Source organism: Serinus canaria, chromosome 1 (assembly GCF_022539315.1).
Source record: "Serinus canaria isolate serCan28SL12 chromosome 1, serCan2020, whole genome shotgun sequence".
Taxonomy (NCBI): domain Eukaryota; kingdom Metazoa; phylum Chordata; class Aves; order Passeriformes; family Fringillidae; genus Serinus; species Serinus canaria.
The window spans coordinates 90956470-90976065 of record NC_066313.1 but is presented as its reverse complement, the minus strand read 5'-3'; the positions used below and the strand labels follow the sequence as shown (position 1 = coordinate 90976065).

Here is a 19596-nt window from a genome sequence, read left to right as displayed (position 1 = left end):
GCCTGTCCTAGTCCTACTTATTACATTTTAAACGTATTGATGCCCACTGATTATGCTGGAATAATTTCCATTATCTGTTTCCATATCTTCTTCATAAATTTAATGTTCTTGTTAAGTAAGGAATCTCCACAGAAAAAGAAACAAATATATTGTATTTATCATATAGTAAGAAACCTGTAACCATTCATTAAAGAGCAAACTAAAGATTTTTACCTGCTAAGCTATTATTTATGATGCTTATCCCATTCACCTTTCTGTGGTTTTTGTTTATTCATATGATTTGTGTGGTCATAATGCCAGTTTTCTAGTTCTTTAAAAAAAAATTAACCAGAATTCAGCATGGTTAAAGATGTATCACACAATGAGTTCTCAACACTTATTGGTGCTGTGGCAGTACAAGCAGCATGTAATTATCATGTTCATCTAAGAACCCTGTGGCCGTAAATCCATAAAGGACAATTAGACTGAAATTAGAAGAAAGTATACTATCTGTCTTCAAATTCAGATTTTTTTGTTGTTGTTTAAAAGCACCTCCTGGAAGCATATGTACAAGTAGTAATGTATCTTTATGCCATTGTCTTTTTTCTGTAAATGTTTTTAAGTGTGATCTTGATATAGAGACACCAAATTTTCTACAGTCCTGTTCTTTGCATTGCCTTTTTTTTAAATCCCTGTTCATGTTTTGTGCCTATATAGTTCAGTGCAATGAGTGTGTATAATTTATTTCTGTCAAGTTCCTTGATTGTTTCTAAATACTACATGTCAGGAAATTGTGCAGAACTCATCTTTTACATTGCTTTAATAGATGGATGAATTGGGAATCTGTAATGGAACAAAATTCAGAGGTGATGATCCCATAAGTAATTAAGTTTAGACAGATCAGTCTGAAGAGTTTTGGTTTATGCCCTCTATTGGTTCAGCACTGGACCTGAATATGTTAAAAATGGTGTTACTATTTTAACACATTGAATTTTCTTTGATAACTTTGATAACGCTCATTTTTTGAATTTTCCGTTTGTTTTAGGTTTACTTATTTAATTCTCTCCTATTGTGTGTCTTTTTACTGACAAATACCATAAATATAATTTTCTAGCTTATATTTTATCTTCATGCATTTCTTTCCCTTTTTTTATTTCCAGCTAGTGAAAATGTGGTCGTCAATCAACTGTTCCAGTCCAAACTGACACAAACTGGATCACTTGTTCCTCCATATCGGTCCCTTAAAATCAAAGGGTGTAAAGCAGCTTTGCTCAGTAAAAAAACATCTGTAACTTGTGCAAGTGGAGAAGCAAAGAAGTATATTGAACTCAGCAAGGTAAGAATGTAGGATTCTTTCTGCTCTTGGCTCCTTGAAGATTTTTCTGTTATTTTGTCATTTGTGAAATCATGTTCTCTGCTTCATTCTCTGTAGTCATAATGTTATTAAAATAATTTAGTACTTAGTACCAACACTAAAGCAGCAAAAATGAGAAGAGGTTCTAATTTATGAACACTAATAATTCTAGTTCAGAAATTTCTTTCTTGGACTCTTTGAGCAGAAGGTCAAACAAGATGATGAGGTCCTTCAAGTCTGAATCATTCTAGGATTGCCTGTTTCCAAGGCTTACTAGCAGTCAATCCAGTCTTACTAATTTTTGGTTGTAGGAACACTTAGGAACACTTCTTCATTTTTTCTCCTTGAAAGGCTTTATGGGGAATAGTTGAATAAATTAAGACATAGAAAGTGTAAAAATAAAATCTTATTGTTCTTATTATGTCAGCATGAGACGATTTCTGGTTTGCTAAACGCAGTTTTGAGTGGTTCATATGAAGATCAAATGTAAATTTTGGCCACTGTTATTTTAAATGGTGTCTTATAGTAAATTTTCCCAGTCAATTTTAAATCAAATCAAATATGCCTCATTTCTAAACTTACTTCTTTTCCTGCTAAGTCAGAAAATTTTTTTTAAAAAAACCCAAACAAACACCATCAACAAACCATAAGCAAAAGCAAAAAAAGAGAGGAGCAGGAGATAAACTTTGAAGATTATCAGAAAATTAATTGTTCATGTCACGTGGAACATCTCTTTTGAAAAGAAATAATGTGATTTAGTGAGTTAATTCATGACAGAGCTTTGGAATTTATCCTTCAAGAAAAGAAGCACACACTTCTCACAATACATCAGCTGCCTCACCAGGCTTCTTGAATCTTACAACTCTATTTTTGGTTTTACAGCTGCATAAAATTGATTCTGCCATGGGATTAGGGAGCCCGCACTCATGTGTCATTGTGGAAGGCTTTAGCAATGGGACTTTCCTTATAGTCCCCCTGCTGAAAACAGCATAATTCCTGACTACTGCTCTTGTCAGTAATCTCAGTGGAAGAACTTACATTGAAGTGAATGGTGTTGGTTTAAGGCTATATGTAGCAAAGAGCTGAGGCCTTACAAGGTGCCTTTAGGTGCCTTTCCACTGTAGTAAAGCTTCCTAGAGGAAGCATCCTAAGGATGTGAAAAAGATGCTAGTCCCATACATGGGACGAAGTATGAAAAGCATATCTGAGTTAAAAACCAGAGCAAAACACTGCACAGTTGGGATTTCTGAAATTATGCTAGTTTTGACATGTCCAGAATTGCTTTTAACCTTTAGTTAATCTCTTGAGAGACAGGATACATTCAATTCCTTTCAGAAGCATGATATCTGAAGTCAGAAATTTCAAATTCAGTGAGAATGCTGTAAACCTTTAGGCATTAGTTGGAAGGTGGGAAGAACTTCATCCTTCATTTGTCTGCAGAGACAAGGATGGCTTTGCTTCTCAAACACAGGCTTTGAGAAGAGCTGTGCTGGTGAGACAGAGCACTTTCTTGATACTAAGTTGGCTTAATTTGAGCAAGGTACTGTGCTGCCCTGCAGGACTGGAGCAGAACTTTAGGAATCTAAGCAGTTCCATTGGCAAAAAGCAACACTTGCTTATTTGGAATAGGCACTCACTGCAGGAGCTGGAAGTAGGTAAGTTCTTAAATTCTGTTGTGGATCAAGCCCACATCCATAACTGTGCAGTCCCAAATAACTTCTTCCCTATTTCATTATAGCCTTGAAAATCTGATGTGGTGGACTGAAATAATGTTTGGTTTGTTATTTTTTACTGTAATTGCAAATGCAATATAAGAGGCTTTTTCTTGTCAGCTTAAAATTTAAATTATTATGAGTTGGAAAATCATAACCACCGTATTTTTATTGGAGTTTGTCCAGAGGTTAATGACAACAAAGAGAAGGAAAAAAAATAGAATAGAGGAGGGAGAGAAGGAGGGACATTAGGGCAAAATTATCAACCAGAGACTGGCATTCCTTTTATACCTGGAGTTTGAGTCACAACCTACATCATACTGTAGGCAGTAGGAATCATGAAATGGGAGGTGCACATGGTGCTGTGTATGGACAGTAACTAGGCTCCACCATATCCAGGGAAGGGAATTAGAGAAAGTTAAAGTCAAATAGGATTTTGTTGTGAGTCCCTTCCTCTTTCATCTTGTCACTGCAATCCCAGCTAAAAGCTTGGTTATATAATTATAAATGTCTTTACATATGGCCATGTATCTGTTTACCTTTCCATAAATGACTCTTGATGCTGAGAATGCTGGCACAAGTAAGGACACCTCTTTGAACTATTGCTAGCATGGTAGGATCCAAGACAACAATGCATCCATTCTAAGGCAGACATGAACAGATCTTTTAACTGGCTGGAAGTTTGGGGCACATAAGGAGTCATAGGAATTTGGGGATGCCAGCTCAAGCCTCTGTGACTTATGAAGATCATGTGCCCTTTTCAAATAAAAGATATCTTCATTGATACTCTCAAACTCTTGCTCACATCAACTCTTGCTCCCTAGTTTTTTTCTAATCTTTTCCTGGTGCATATTTTGGTTCTGTTGTCTCCCCCTCACTTACTTTGGAAAAACTGGTATGTTTCAGAGTTTATACAGCAAAAGTCTTTATATAGTTTTTAGGAGGAGATTTTTAGCTTCTAAACAGAGATTTCAAATATGCATATATGTGGGGGTCTTTTTCTGTAGATTAGAGGTACAAGATAATCCAATGTAAAGCTGTATATTACAGGGCAATGGAGAGGTACAGCTTGGGTAATACATCCCTTTTTCCTTAGCCCATAGCTGAAGTTTAAAGATGTCCAAGTTTTGAGAGTCTGAATTCAATGAATTTTTTTGTCTTTGCCTTTTTTTTTCATTTTTCATTTGTTTTCTTCTCTCATTCTGAAACAAATTTTTCTCTTCCATGGGAAGTCATATGTAACATGGGAGAGCAGGCAGGAATTTTAGCATCTGAAGTGTTGTTCTTAGATCTTCCACTAAGTCAAGAAACAATCTTGAACTATTGATTTAAATATTGAGAGGAAGGGCTGATACCATTATCCATAAGTTGGAGAAAATTCTATTTTGGTTATATTCCTCAGTTATTTTTGAACTTTACTGAAAAGTGTCATCGGCATGTTAGTTGTCCTTTTTATGAGAAGAACTGGAACAAGCAGATCTCTTTTACTTTTTAGTTTTGAAGTTGAAGGTGAATTTTCCTTTAAAATCTTATTGCATCCTAGTAAGTGAAATAAAAAAGAGCTCCAAAGTTTAGCATGGTGAGTAGAAAATTGCTTGCACTACAATATTTTAATGCCATTTGGCTTCAGTGGGCCAAGCTGAGAAGATGTAAGCTTTCTTGATAAAACTGGAAAAAGCAGTAGGCCAGAATATGCTGACTCAATAGAAAGGGATTTTTATGGGGTAAGTGGACTGAAAAAGGCAATGGAGAGTCAGAGGTGAAAAGGTTGTCATTGATAAGGGGGTTTAAATCTCACAGCTTTGCCAAATCCTGGAATGCAATAATTTTGCCAGCCTTTCTGTAGAAAGCTTAACAAATGATCCTAAATTCTGGGATCAATTTTACTATGATAATTTACATTTCAGTCTCAAAGTCAGGAAGTAGAGCAGCGAAAAATAAATTAAATTTCCCCTCCCAATTCTGGTGTATGGGGTAACATTGGTTCTAATGAGATAGGAAGTTGTTAATAATTTATGTCTCAAATTGGTGAAAAATGTATTAAAAAAGAGAAGTTTAGCTGTGTTTACATGTGCAAGAAGAAAGTAGAAGATTTTGAAAATATATTTGTATTATTTTTTTGCTGTTGAGATTTTTTTAAAATGATCTGTACTCTTACATTTACTGACTTAAACACCTGCCAAAGGCATAAGGCACCATCTTACAGAGTTACAGAATTATGCTGCTTCTAGACTCCATGGGATACTAACTGCACAAGTCCTACTTCTGCCACAGAGATCTGAAACATATTGATTTGCCCAGTTGTTTGTAAAAGGTGTATTATCATTATAATGTATGTAGCTGCTTTTGAAATTAAAATTTACCAGTCATGGCTCTGCAAATACCTGAGGATATTTATCCACTTCCCATTTCTTTCTGAAACTCAATCCTTGTCTGTGGCACAGTGTTTGCACAAATTTTTGCCTTCATTAGTCAACTGCAGCAATGACAATAAAGGTCTACTGCCCATCTTGAGATGAAATTGTTGTGTGTGCTTTTCTCTTCCACAGCTGTTGAAAAAGAAAGGAACATCCTCATTTCTTCAGAGACTGGAACGAGGGGGCCCAACCACTGTGGCAATACAGCTCAGGGTCAGTGGACATCTTTTGGACAGAAATTTGCAAAAGAATCTCCAGCTGTTTTAAAGGCAGGATTACCCTCTGCAGATTGTAATGGAAGAAAGAAGAATCTTATGTTTGAAGAATTGGCTTGCATGACCTGGTCAACCCTTTTGAAAAAATAATGTTAAAAAGTTAGGAGGAGAATGTGTATTGAACAATTGTCTTATCTGCACAAGAATGATTGATAATTGCTGTTTTGTTTCTTTGTTTTTTTCCCCAGAAATCACTTGCAGATATTATTGGGAAGCTGCAGAATTGCACACCACATTCTGTTCATTGTATAAAACCTAATAACTCCAAGTTGCCAGATACTTTTGATAATTTTTATGTGTCTGCTCAACTGCAATATATTGGTGTCCTAGATATGGTCAAAATTATCCGACATGGGTATCCAGTACGTCTCTCTTTCACAGACTTCTTGTCAAGGTAAATTCTTTCAAGTTCTGTAAAACCTTTTTTCTTACCTACAGTACAAAGCCTTCTGTTGTGATCTGGTAGTGTTTGCAATGTTGATTTTCTTATGAGTCTTCAGACTTTTTTCAGAGAAAGTCTTGTCTGCCTGCAAGGGGTATAGGCCTGATACTTTTCAACTGAACAAATAATGAACTTTAGAAATATATTTAAAAATTGATACATTTATAAAATTTATATTGATATGTGGAAATATATTTATAAAGATCATCAGAAAAATTAAGATTAAAAAAAATATGGCCTCATAAAGGAGCCCTTTTTTACACTTAATGCTATTTGTATGATTTATGATATATAAAATACTGTATATTGTCTGCAGATAATTAAAAAGGAGAAGGAGAAATAGTCTAATTTTTCAGCTTTCTAGGTGTAGGTGTCATGGGTTCATTATTTGTATCTCATAGACTAGGATTTGTTTATGCCTGGTCATGAGGTACTAATGCTCATATCACAACTCCATTTTTATTATTGTTAGAAATCAGTGACATATAGAATTATTATGAAAAGACAAAAAGGTCTGCTTCTATCAGAAGGCAAACTCTTGTTCCTCATTCCCAGTTCAATATTGGAGTTTTGGGTCACTTAATTCTTAAAAGATTCAGAAAGAAGTATTTGTTTAGCAGCCTCATGCACTCAAGGCAAGTTCTATCCCCTCGACTGATGTACATCAACCAGTCATGATCAGGCCTTTATTATTTTACTTCTGAAAAACAGCATTAGCTGCTTACACATAAATTTGAATTGTCTTCTTGGAAAAAGGTGTGGATGTTAAATTACTGCTTGGGCAGTAAGTTTTTTTCCTCCATAAATACTCAAAGAGTGAGGAGTATAGGAGTTTATAATTCTACCTCTTTCACAAATAAACCATCTGTGCCCTACCACAATATTCATCCTCCAGTGTGCATCAAGCTGGGCAGGCTGGTTGAGGTGAAGATGCACATAATGGGAGATTTGGGAAAGCTTTCATGTTCTGAGTTTGCATGGGCAATCTCTGCTGTGTTTTTTCAGCCAATAGACTGCAGGTAAGAAAGAAATATTGCATTCAGAGATGATGAGTTAGCTTTTGGAAAAGTTTCCTAAAAATCTTCATTTGTTCTGCATCTCTATATTGCCTTGGTAACAAAACAGGATATTTTTAGAAACCAGATAATTAGTTTTGGTGTTTTTTTGTTAACTGTATTAGTTTTGTTGGCTGTTCAGCCATACTCTGGTCTTGTCTTACTATTCATTGATTGGAATGAGAACTGATTTTGTCATATTTCCTTATAGGCTTACACACCTGAACCTGATGAAGTTTTTCACCTTTCAAATTCTTGTTTCCTTTGCTGTCAAACTGGTATTTCTAGTATTCTAAAGAGAATTTGTGGCCCTAATCCCAACCTGAATTCCCGAAAGATAAGAAATAACTATCCTCCCTCACCATCCCTGCAGTTTCTGTGCATTTACTTTTTGGATCTTCTTTATCATATAGGTAATGGGGTCAGAATTCAAAATAGCTATTAATTAAAAATAAAAACACTATTTTTTTCTGCAGGCTTACAAGAAGAAAGTATGTTTGAATTAGGAGACTTGGTGGCAAAGGGATGGAATGTTGGAAAACCTGTATTCTATCACCAATCAGACATTAGCAGTTCATTCTTAATTGGATGACTTTGAATAAATTTCTACTGGTATCTAATCAGGGATTAATATGATTTGTATTTAACCTATTCATGAGTTCTATTTGAACTCCTACAATGGCTTAAGAGAGAGGTAGCTAAAGAAATGTCATATTTTGCAAGAGTATATCTTCCTTGGCTACAAAGCTTAATCATTATTTCTGTTGCTATCCTTTTGGATTTACTGGTTCTGCTTCTGTCTTATCAAAGTAAAAGTTGCCAGCTGTGAGGTGAACCCCTCAATCACCAAAGTTTGCTGATCAGAAGCGAAATCTTATGGAATTTCTCATTTTTAAATGGAAGCTGTGACACTTCTTCTCAAGGAATATATGATAAAATGAGAATTCATAAGGTCAGATGCTATTAAATCCTGTTAAAGTAGGATAAGAAATCATAAATGTGATTTCAACAGATTTGCCAACTCCAAATGCAGTGTTTCTGCTGAATTTACTTGCAGTGTTGGCTCAATTTCTAAAGCTCTGTGACCAAAGAGACAGGGATCAGTTTTTACCTTACCTTAAAAGCAGAAAACCTTGAGTAGCAAACATTTTACACTCCTGGAAAAGTTAACCCATCCATATATTTTGCTTATTATCTTCAGAATGGTTCTCAGTGGACTCTTTTTTTAAATACTATCTTTGCTTTTTAAGTCAAGTCAGTGGCACAAACAAATTTTTAAAGGGTTTAAAGTTTCCAATTTGCAGTCTAAATTGTACACATAGGTTAAGTACCTACAAATATATTTTTTCTTGGAAGAAAGAAAACAGTAAAATAGCCATGGAATTAGCAACTGTCTGCAGATTGCTGTTTCTTTCCAGTATTTCTTGTTTTGATATCTTATTAAAAATTATTTCTGATTTAAAATAATTCTAATTTAAAATGTATCTAATTTAGAATAAGATATACAAAAAGACCATTAGTAGAAACAGTAAGTTATTATGGTTTTGGTAGTCAGTGCCATGGAACAGGAAAAATAAATATCAAGTGTCTGCACTGTTTCCAGTGCAGAACAATAGGGCTCAGAAACTCTCTGGGGCACAAACAGAGCCTTGTTATACAAGCTTAATATCTAGAATCTAATCTCTTTGCATCAATTAATAAAATGGATCCTGGCTGACTTTTCTGTCATTCACCAGACGTGGTGCTCAAGGAAGACATGCAAAAGCCATTTCAAATATAAATTTTTAAAAGTAATTATAGGGATCAAAGACCCATGAGGTGACCTCAGCAAAATACAAGAATACAGCTGTTCAGGGATGTTCAGGTAAAAATGAGGTATTAAGATGCCTTGTTTTACTCCCTCTGAAAAATTTTATTTTCCTAGCATCCTCCTCTACTAACACTCCAGGTTCTCTAAATTGAAATAGAAATCAAAATAATTCCTTCTTTCTACTTTAATGCTTCTCACCCAGTTTCTAAACTATACACAGGTTTTTTTCTCTGTCTGCATTTCAGTATCCTTGCCTATGGAAGAATTTATGCACTACTAACTCTGAAACTGAGGTTCACATGTCCCTGGTTTCTTGTGTCTGGGACACTCCTTAGCAGTGGCAACTGCAAGGTCCAGTTACACAAGTCCTTAAATGAGGCATCTGTGTCAGCCTTCCCTGCCAGTTTACAGGAAACACTCAGAGCTGTTGAAGCTCAGGATAACCTCTGTGGATCATTGGACTGATAAGCAATTTGAGCCTTTCACTTAGCAGATAAGAATGGCAGGATTTCCTTGGCAAAAATCATGTGGTTCAGAAAGCCCAAATTCTACTGCTCTGTTCCTTTCATTTATTTCTGCACTTTTTGAGTGTTTCTTGGAATTTCATTACTGTCTCTCAGGTTTCTAGCTGGTCTTTCCTGGGTTTAATTCTATCAACTTACCCTTGTGTTTTCCATCATGGAGGTCCCATCCTGCCTTCTGTTGCTGCTCAAGGAAAAACAGAGAAAATTTCATAGTGTGAAGGAGAACATGAAGGCTGTATTTAGAGGCATTCCTTACAGTATGGTGGCAAGAAGAGATGTCACTAGAATTTTATGATTTACTATTTCTAATAATCTTTTAAAATTGATTAAATTGCACCAATCTAATCTTTAGTTTTACCTAGTTTTAATGCAGCTATGAAGCTTTTTAAGTAGTTGCCTATCCTGTTAAGACAGTGTCAGATGCTGGTTTGGAGGTACAATGTCATGGCTTCTTCTTTCTCCTCCTCCTCCTCCTCCTTGTCCTTTTCCTTCCCCTTTCTTCCCCATCTTCTCCTCTTTTTCTCCTTCTTCTCCCTCCTTTCATAATCTAACCTTACTCTCCTTTATGAATAAGGTAAAAATATCTAAATCACCAACTGCAGGCTTTATTTTAAAAAAAGAAATAAAGAGTTAACATTCTGATGATTTTTTTGTTTTAAAGTAACTTCAAAAGATGGTGAAACATCCATTTTAATAGGAAATATTAGGAAGGAAGAATATGACACAATGATAATATATTCTTATGGTAATCATAGCAGTGAGGGTGAAACAAGTATGTTCAAAGACTGTTCTAATTACAGGTTTTCCTCTGATTTTGGTATGAAGCTATTAATGTGTTCTTCAAGCTGCACTGAACTGCAGATCCTAAATTCTGTACTTCTGGTCAGGGCAACATTCATTGGTAATGAAATGCACCAATAGTGATCTTTACATCAAAACTTTAGTGCTTCAGAGTACTAAATTATGATTAACTTTTTCAAATAATTGACTTTGTTAAGAGATCATTCTGAAGAGATACCTTGTTTTCTCAGGAAAGATTATGCTAATGCTGATATCACTGCTTGGTCGAGTAATGTCTGTCCTTTTCCTATAAAGCCATTTTTAGTAGCTGTTGTACTATTTTCACCAAATTTGTGCTATTAGCTTATGATGTGTTGCACAGATCTGTTTTTTATGTTTGTAAATCATATGCATGAGTCATCATTGTATATCTATACTCTCTTTGTCCAGAAGCATTTTGTTGTTGGCTTTTTTTACTCTTTCTTTCCCTTCTCCTTTTTTTTTTCCTCTTCTCCTCTTGAGAAGTTATAATGTTTTATAATATATGATTTTTTGAATTTAAAAAGTCAGCAGAACATTTCAGACTCTCAGGAGTAAGTAGGGGCATTAGTGAGAATGATGTACAGAGCAGATTGCAAAGTGGTGGACCATCATCACACTGGCCCTTTCAGCTTTGCTGTCTGCTATGCAGCATCAGTAATCTCATAGAGCACTACATTGATATGTGCCATGATACCTTAAATCTTTGCAAGGAGAGCAAGAGGCAATCTGACTGCTGCTACAAAAGCAGTATTTCATTAAAGTAGATATAATGATATCAATTTATATCAAATGGCAGTCTTGCCATTGTGGAGTTTGTTCCTTCAGACCTAGAGCTGGAAGGGATATTTCTGATTGAGGGTAATCCTTTTTATTTGTCTTTCTTTCAGAATGCAAGCAAAGGTGAGTAAATGAAGTATCTTAAAGTCATCAGTTTTGAGGGCACTTTAAACACAAATTCATAAACCGGGTAATGACTAACTTCCCATGAGGAGTGAAGGTCATCCTTGAAGTTTAAAACTGTGATTTTCAAAATGTCTGTGTCCTTGGAAATTTTGGTAATTCTTATAGAATCATAGAATGGTTTGGATTGGAAGGGACCTTAAAGATCGTGTTGCTCCAAATGACTTGCCATGGACACCTTCCACTATACAAGGCTGTTCAGAGCCACATCTAACCTGGCCTTGGACACTTCCAGGCATAAGGCATCCATAGCTTCTCTGAGCAACCTGTCCCAGTGCCTTTCCAATGCCACAGCAAAGAATTTTATCCTAATATCTAATTTAAACCAGTCCTCTTCAAGTTTAAAGCCATTCTCCCTTGTGCTATAATTTCCTGTCCTTTTCAAAAATCCCTCTCTGTCTTTCCTGTAGGCCACCTACAGGTACTGGGAGACCACAGTAAGATCACTCCAGAGCCTTTTCCTCTCCAGGGTGAACAACCCCATCTCCTTCACCCTGTTTCCATAGAAGAGGTGTTCTAGCTCTGACTATCTTCATGGCCCTCCTCAGGACTTGTTCCAACAGGTCAATGTCCGCCTTGTTCTGAGGACCCCAGAGCTGGACACAGCACTCCAGAAGGGGAATCACAAGGGCACAGTAGAGGGGCAGGATCACCTCCCTTGACCTGCTGGTCACACTTTTTATTATGCAACCCAGGATGCTGTTGGCTTTCTGAACTGCAAATGCACATTGCCAGCTCATGTCTCACCTCTCATCCACCAGCATCCCAAATAAAGCCCTTGAATAAAGAAGTGTCATTGGTTAACCCCAGCTGGCAGCTCACCTCTTGTGGCTACTAGCTCATTCCTTCCTCACTGGGGTGGGGGAGACAATTAGGAGAGAAGTCAGAAAACTCATTGGTTGAATTAAATACAATTGAATGGAAAAAACAATAAATTAAAAATAAGGAACTAATTTTCTACTTGCTATTGGCAGACAGGAAAGTATTTCATCATGAGTACTGGTGACTTGGGAAGACAAACACCATCATTCTGAAAGTCCCTTTTTCCTTTTTCTACCCTCAGCTTCTATTTGTTCTTTTCCTTTCACCAACCTTTTGGATAGGGGAACCCAGTTTGGGATAATTTACAGCACTCAGGGTTACACTAAATTACTAATTCCTCATGAAACCTTACTGGTAGGGATTGATTCTACTGTCGGAGATGACCAAAACCCAGAATGCTCTGGCATTCTCCCTGACAAGCCTAGGATTAGAGTAAATCACCCTGGGGAATTCCTGAGATGTAACTAGATATTAAGGACTGTCTTAAAGGCTACAGACCATTTCAAATCTACTTGATGTGATAGTGTAGCGAGAGTTACCAAGCTGCTCATATTGTAGAAAAACCAAATAGCTCTTTCCACACAGTCTGACTGTTGGAATCTTCTGGTTTACCCCTTTGGAGTTGTTTCTTTGTATCCATTTAGCTTGTTTTCCCCATTCTCTCCATTAGGTCCTTTTTGATATTTTAGAAACAAGAAATGCACAAGGTGCATTATTCATAGGCCTGTGGTGACTTGCCTGAATAACCAGGATTTAATTTGTAGGGTGTAAAGAAAAATGATCACTTTTAGGATGGGATTCAACTGATTAGTCTTAGGTCTATCCATTTTTGCAGGTATTTCCCAGAATCAGTGTAGCTCCATTCTGTGGCAAGGGAATGAATTAATGCTTTGTAACAGGCTCTAAAAAACCAGAGAACAAAATTCTGGAGTCAAGATAGATGCAGTTTTTGAAGCTATACCATGGCATTAGTTCTCTTGCCCATGGAATTAGTCCTGTAAATGCAAAAATAACTGCTTATGTTACATGTCACAGAGTTTGGACAGTGAGGGTGGTAAAGCTGCTGGTGTTTCTGGGGCTTAGTGAGAGTGCACAAATGACTGACTACAAGAGAAAAGAGTTTCTCTTTTGACTGGAGTTTTCAGTGGAAGACTAGACACCTGACTTTATTTAGAAGGCATCTAGCTATGTTTTGAAGGCAAAAATAAATATCAGCATTGTTTGCTCAGGCATCTTCAGAAGCTTGCAATGCAACCCTCATTTGCTAAAGCAATTACAAATGTGTAAATGTGTGTAAACAATTGAAGTCAGTTGAATTATTCATATCTGTCATACACTTTACAGTTCTACAAGATTGACAAGGAAAGGAGTCCCTTGAGCATGAGGATGTAATTAGGTCATTAAATAGCCAGATACAGCCAAATAAAGATGACATGGCCAGTTAAGTCTGATAGTACCTAACTTTCAAATGTTTGTTGTATAATCTGAATAATCTTCCAGCATTATGTATATTACATTTAATATAGAATGCATAAAACTTAGTGAAGCTTCTTGCAGAGTCTGGTGTTTTGTGCAATAGAGAATGTTCCAGTTTTTAGGCTGTCTCAGTGAGAATCTCATAGTATTGTTCTCCCTCCACTATTAGGTTCATTCAACTACATTAATTTCTTTAGGCAATCATAGATCTATTGGGCACACACAAGTATAATTCTGGCTGAACTCTTTCAGCAGTTCTTGCGGTTTTCTTTATTTAAATTTCAGGATCTGTGAATTTTTAAAATGTTTATTTATTTCTAGATTAAAGTGCCACCCTTGGTACCTCTGCTTTCCACTAGCACTTGACATTTCTTATCCATCAGATTTAACAAAATTTTATTAGATCACTAAATAACCCTTACAATCCCTATAAAAATCTATTCATGTTTTACATCTGTGAATTTTAAAGCTTGTGCTATTTCTAAACATGGAAAAATGTTGTCACAAGGTGCTGAAATACCTACCACAGCACTGGATTTCATCTAAAAGCATGGATAATAAAAATAGATAGAATTGTATTTCTACACAAATAAGTATAATGAAAGTTCTTGAGCCATATCTCACAAACTGACTGAGTTCAATGTGCCTATAACAGGCAGCTAATAACTTTATTTCAGAACCTTAAGGTTCCAACAAAAATCTTTATTGAGTACTTCATAATTTGCTGGCATCACGTAATGACAAAGATAATGGACATAGATTTATGTGTGGTAGTAAGAAATTCAGTTAAATGCCTGCCACAGAAATAAACCTTTTAAAATATTATCAACCACTAATATTTTGCTAATCTTTATACATTAAAACTCTTCTAAGGAAATGCTTATTAGAATTACTGACCTCTTAAATTAATACAGCATATATTTAAAGTAAATATTTTAAAGTAAGTATGTAACACATTAGTTTATGCCACTGGCACTATGCAGGAACTTTGAATTATCAGATTAAGGTGCAAATTGTCACATAGATAATTTTACTATATGATTTTAAATAATTCCTTGTTATTTATTGCTTAATTTAATATGTCTGCACTGTTTAGAAAAATAATAGTTGATCTTGAGTGCTGCTTTTCTATGGTCATAGGACTTGTATAGGTCATAGGACTTGTATAGATGCAGTCCAGCTGCCTCACACTCAAAAACAACTGTGACCCTCCTGCTGTTTCTTCCATGGCTCTGCAGCTGTTAAATTCTTTCCATTCAACTCAGATATTCAGGGCACCCTTTTTCTCCTTATCCATATCTTGGTATTCTTTACAACCATTTAATCTTCAGCAGGAGAACCTGGAATGACACTTCCTAAAGCTAGATTTCCCAGTCAGGCTGAATAACAATAGGCAGTTTATACTGGTGATATCTGAGAGCAAATACAAAATCCTATGCAAGCGTGCCCATAAAATCCTTTTGTGCCTCTTAATCACTGGGTCTTACTTTGCTTTCTTGTTTAGACCAATGTGCCATTAATTTAACATCATCTGTTTCAGCAGAATTACTCCAGCTGTATTGCACTCTTAATGAGAGGAGAATCTGGTCCACTCTTGGCATATGACCTTAGTATATCTTGAAAAATGATGCTTTTGTATGGTTTGTCTGACCATTATACAATCCAGAGCCAGGAGAATCCCTGTTACCCAGACTGATAGCACTCACAGGGTTCAGAGGCACAAGGGAAGCTCCCACAGAAGGGAGCAGAATTAGAGATGATCTCACAGAGAAGCTATTTTGCCATATGGTTTAAAAAGGTCCAAAAATCCTTCCCCATACTCCCAATAAACATTGTCTAAGCCACTAGTGAGTATTGTGGGAAGGGTTTTATATGTTCCCATTCCTCTTTGGCTGAGTACTGGTTACACAGGAGAAAAAAACAACAAAAGGAATGAAGAAATAGAGCATTATCTAGGTGGAACAGCAAATCTAATCCTATTTCTTTTTAATATCACAATTCCTATTTGAGTCTGGTTTTACTTTCTGCTTCTGCAGCATACATCTTTCTCAGTATATTTCCCAATGGGCTGGGCAGTGCCCTCTTGGCAAACAGTGAGCCCTGAAGTGACAATGTCACAGGAAAGTTGTACAAGCCCACTTCAGTGTTTCAGTTGAAATTTTGATTTTGATGTCCTATTATATGGCTGTGTCTGCAGAGGAAGAAAAGGAGCTTCAGTGGACACCAGTCATCCAACATCTTTGTGTTAAACAGAATCAAATTAGCAGGTTAACAAGGAAATTTAAATTTGTTACATAGCCCATTTATTCTTTGTACAGTGAAGCATTTTATGGCCTCCTGTGCATGTTGGTGGGATGCCCAAGCATGAAGAGGTAGTTAGCTGTGGGAAAGACTTACCTAGCAAGAGCTAAAAGTAAACATTTGCTGAAGAAGAGTCAGATGAATATGTTTGTAGATGTAATAGAGCTGTTTGTTTGCTCAATGCTAGCATGTTTCTGAGACAATATGTGATTTTTGCCAATTTTTAAAGTAAATATGCCTTACATTGCTTTGTCAAGATGAAATTGGAATTTCAGCTTAAAGTAAGATGGTGCAAAAGTATTGTAAATCTTAAATCTTTAGCAAATCTTTAGCAGATGTTGCGAATTCATTTTTTGAATTTGCATAGTTGAATCCACTAATCCCAAGAGCTGAACTGTAATTTATATTCTACTCACTATTGTGCTGCCACATTGTCTGAGATGAGGAAGCCTCTGCTTAATTACAGGAAGTATATGAATAAATAATCCAGGACTAAGACACACATATCTTCATTACTTCTTTTCTTCAGAAACTGAAATTCAGGTGTCTAGAAAACATTAAGGATCTCAAAGCCTAATGCTAAAACCCCATAAAACTCAGGAAAAAATAATTCTTCCAATTCATTTCTTTATCATCTGTCATAAGGTGCTATCTTTATCTGAGAAATTGGTCTTACTTTTTATTCAGTTTAAATTAAAACATCCCAAATGGCAAATTCTGCAAAGGTGTTTTGATGCAGTGGATTTCACAGTCATGATCCTCCCTCAAAAGTCTGTACTGAGCTCTACATTGGCCCAGTGGCTGACTCACATTTGAGCCACTGTAAAATTTTGTTCAGGGGATTTTCTGAGTATTTTTCCAGTTTTATCTCTTAGCCCTAAATTTTGCTCTTTTATCTCAGTTATGTGTCATTTAATGTCACTTTTGGGTATATTTTCCTTTTTCCACAGACACATTAAAGCATGCAGCATAGTTCTCTATTATTCCTTGTATAGGAAGTGAATTTTTAATTGTTGAAGCAAAAAAATCAGTATATTTTACCAGAAAAAAAATCTAGAGGCATATATAGAAACAAGGTAAATCTATGATAACTGGTCAGTTTGTGGTAAGATCACTTTTAGCATTATTCATTTTCCAAATTGCTGTACTTTCATTTTTTTCACTTGATTCTTAGTGGTCTGCATATCTAGTCACTTAAGACTGTGTTTCTTGATGTCAATTAAGATAATAAAAAAAAATAATATGGTAGGCAGATGCTTTGAACTTTTGGTTCATTGCCATATATACTTACTAATTGTTTCAGGTACATTGCACTTCATGCTCACATTTATAATATTCTGAAATATTTCTGTAAGTCTCTGTGAAGCAGCCTTGGTGGAAAATTTTTCATAAAAAGTGAACCTTATAATCTTATACTGAATTTTTGAAGTTCTGCAAAAGAAGCCCCAAATGCAGTCTGTCTGATGTAATCTGTTATTTCTAAAAGCATAATTTTTCACATCCAAAGATTTATTCTCTAAAAAAGTTTGTATATGTGCTTTGGTTCTTACTATTTACACTCTGTAATAAGATATTTATGTCATATATATTGTACAGAGATTGACAGAATCACTTTTTTTCCTTGGAAATTATAACAATCTATTTTCTCTTTTCTAATTATCTGGAATTTCCCATGTTCCTCATATATCAAAAATTATTGGGTTATTCCTTCAAAAAAAAAATAGCAGAGGGAAAAGGAATTAATTAATTAATATGTATTATTTTTATAAAGATAACATTAATCAAAATTCCATCCTAATCTTTGCTACTCACTGATTTTATAAGTTTTCTACTGAAAAACTTTTGGTCAATCTCTCTTCAGTAGATAGGCTCTCTGCATGTTTCAGCTTTCACTTGATAGACTTTTCAAATAAAACCTTACCTTATCCACTCTTCCCATCCTACCCAAATCCAAACAAACACAACTAAAAGTCCTGACTTATAAGCACACAGTGACAAGTTTGTCATACAAACCAAGTCCATTTCTTTCACGTATTTCAGATATCAAAAATTAGTGATTGTCAAAGAAAGAGAAAATAAAGTGTAGAAAGGGGAAAAGAGACAATTTACTGAGACAGCACAACCTTAACCTTTATGATGGCAATTTTTGCATTTTTTCTAGCAGAAATATAGGACATAATTTAATTTTGATTGCTGCCTTTTATTAATTACCTTTTGACGAGGTTTTATTAAGTCATACCAGTTTACCTTGGCAAACAGAGTACATTGTAGTAAGCAAAAAAAACCAGAAAATTAAGCTACAACATAATTAATTATACTGACAAGTGTGTCACTCATTTTTCCTTACCTGGATATTTAAAAGTTAAAAGTCCAAAACTTATCACTCCCTAAAAGCAGTTACCTGCCAGCATATGTGATTTTTATTTTTTAAGCAGTAAGACATGGAAAGAAGGAGCTTCCTTCAGAAAAGATGTGACTTCTGGCATTAGAAACTATCCTCTTAGTGAGGACATTGGATTGCAGTCAGTAGCTACCTCTAACTTTATTATTTTTGGTGTTTCTTTCTTAATTAGGCAAATGAGAGACCTGAGAATAAGAGCAGCAAAACAACCAACCAACAGAAGTAGTTCTGTGGCTTCAGTTCAAAGACATCTTTTATTAAGCTATTGATTTGGAGCTGCTTGTTTTTCTGCCCTTTGTACTTGCCGTGTTTTTTTCCTTTAGTGTCTTCTGTCACGTTGTGCTGTTGAAATGGAGTTAGTCCTGTTTATTCCAATGCTTAAAGATTTGCTGTGCATACAGAACTGGGAGTACAGCCCTGCAGCCCATTTGTGCACACTCTGTGTAAATCAAATAACATGCTCAGCCTTAGAATATTGCTGTGGGTTACTGTGCCATAACCTGAACTGCAGAATATTCTGTCTTGGGGAAAAACAGCCTGCTGGATCTTGTCAGCTGTGCACTTAGGGAGGTGAGGGAGAAAATGATTAGATAACATCCTTATCTGTGAAGACCCAAGAGAGCCGAGTTTTCCCTATTCACAAGCTATTGGCAGCATTTTCTACTCCAAACAAACAAAAAATTTCTCTGATAGAACACATCATTCAGAAGCAAAGGAAGAGAGGTCAGAGCACATTTCTGCAACACCAGAGAATCCTGGCTAGTCTGTACAGGCTCACAGTGTGAGCCTGTCTAGCCAGAATATCTTTCTTCTGTTTATGCTTCTGAGAATGACAAGTTAGGACAAGGAGGGTGTTAAAGGAAAAAGCTGGGGAAAATGGATCTTCTCTCACACTGATGTCATGTGGATGGGTGCTGGGGAGACCCTCCTTCACCCTGAGAGTGGTGTTCACTGTCTCAGCTTGTAACTAGAAGAGGTGTTGCATTTACTTCCTAATCAACAGTATGTTAGTCTTGGCATTGCAGTGGAGTGGTGTTGATTCAAATTAATCATTTAGACCTCCCTGTTTTGTATTTTATTTTGGATCCTTTAGTGAATGAGTTTCTCTAGCTAGCCATGAAATACTGGGGGTTTTTTGCTTCCTGGCTACAAAGGAGATTCACTTTGTCCGATATGAGATGTCCAGGCTGGAGACAAGAGCATGTTTATACTCACTGGAAAGACATGATGGTCTTACAGTGGACAG

General features: G+C 35.9%; 1 protein-coding gene across 1 annotated transcript in view; it reads left to right on the top strand.

Annotated features, from left to right (window-relative positions):
- Window positions 1-19596, top strand: part of MYO16 (myosin XVI) — a 253364-nt gene that overhangs the window by 172313 nt on the left and 61455 nt on the right. The window contains exons 24-26 of the mRNA XM_009085476.4: window positions 1140-1315; window positions 5595-5675; window positions 5926-6131. Coding sequence (XP_009083724.3) covers window positions 1140-1315; window positions 5595-5675; window positions 5926-6131 — 463 coding nt within the window. The remainder of the gene's footprint in view (window positions 1-1139; window positions 1316-5594; window positions 5676-5925; window positions 6132-19596) is intronic.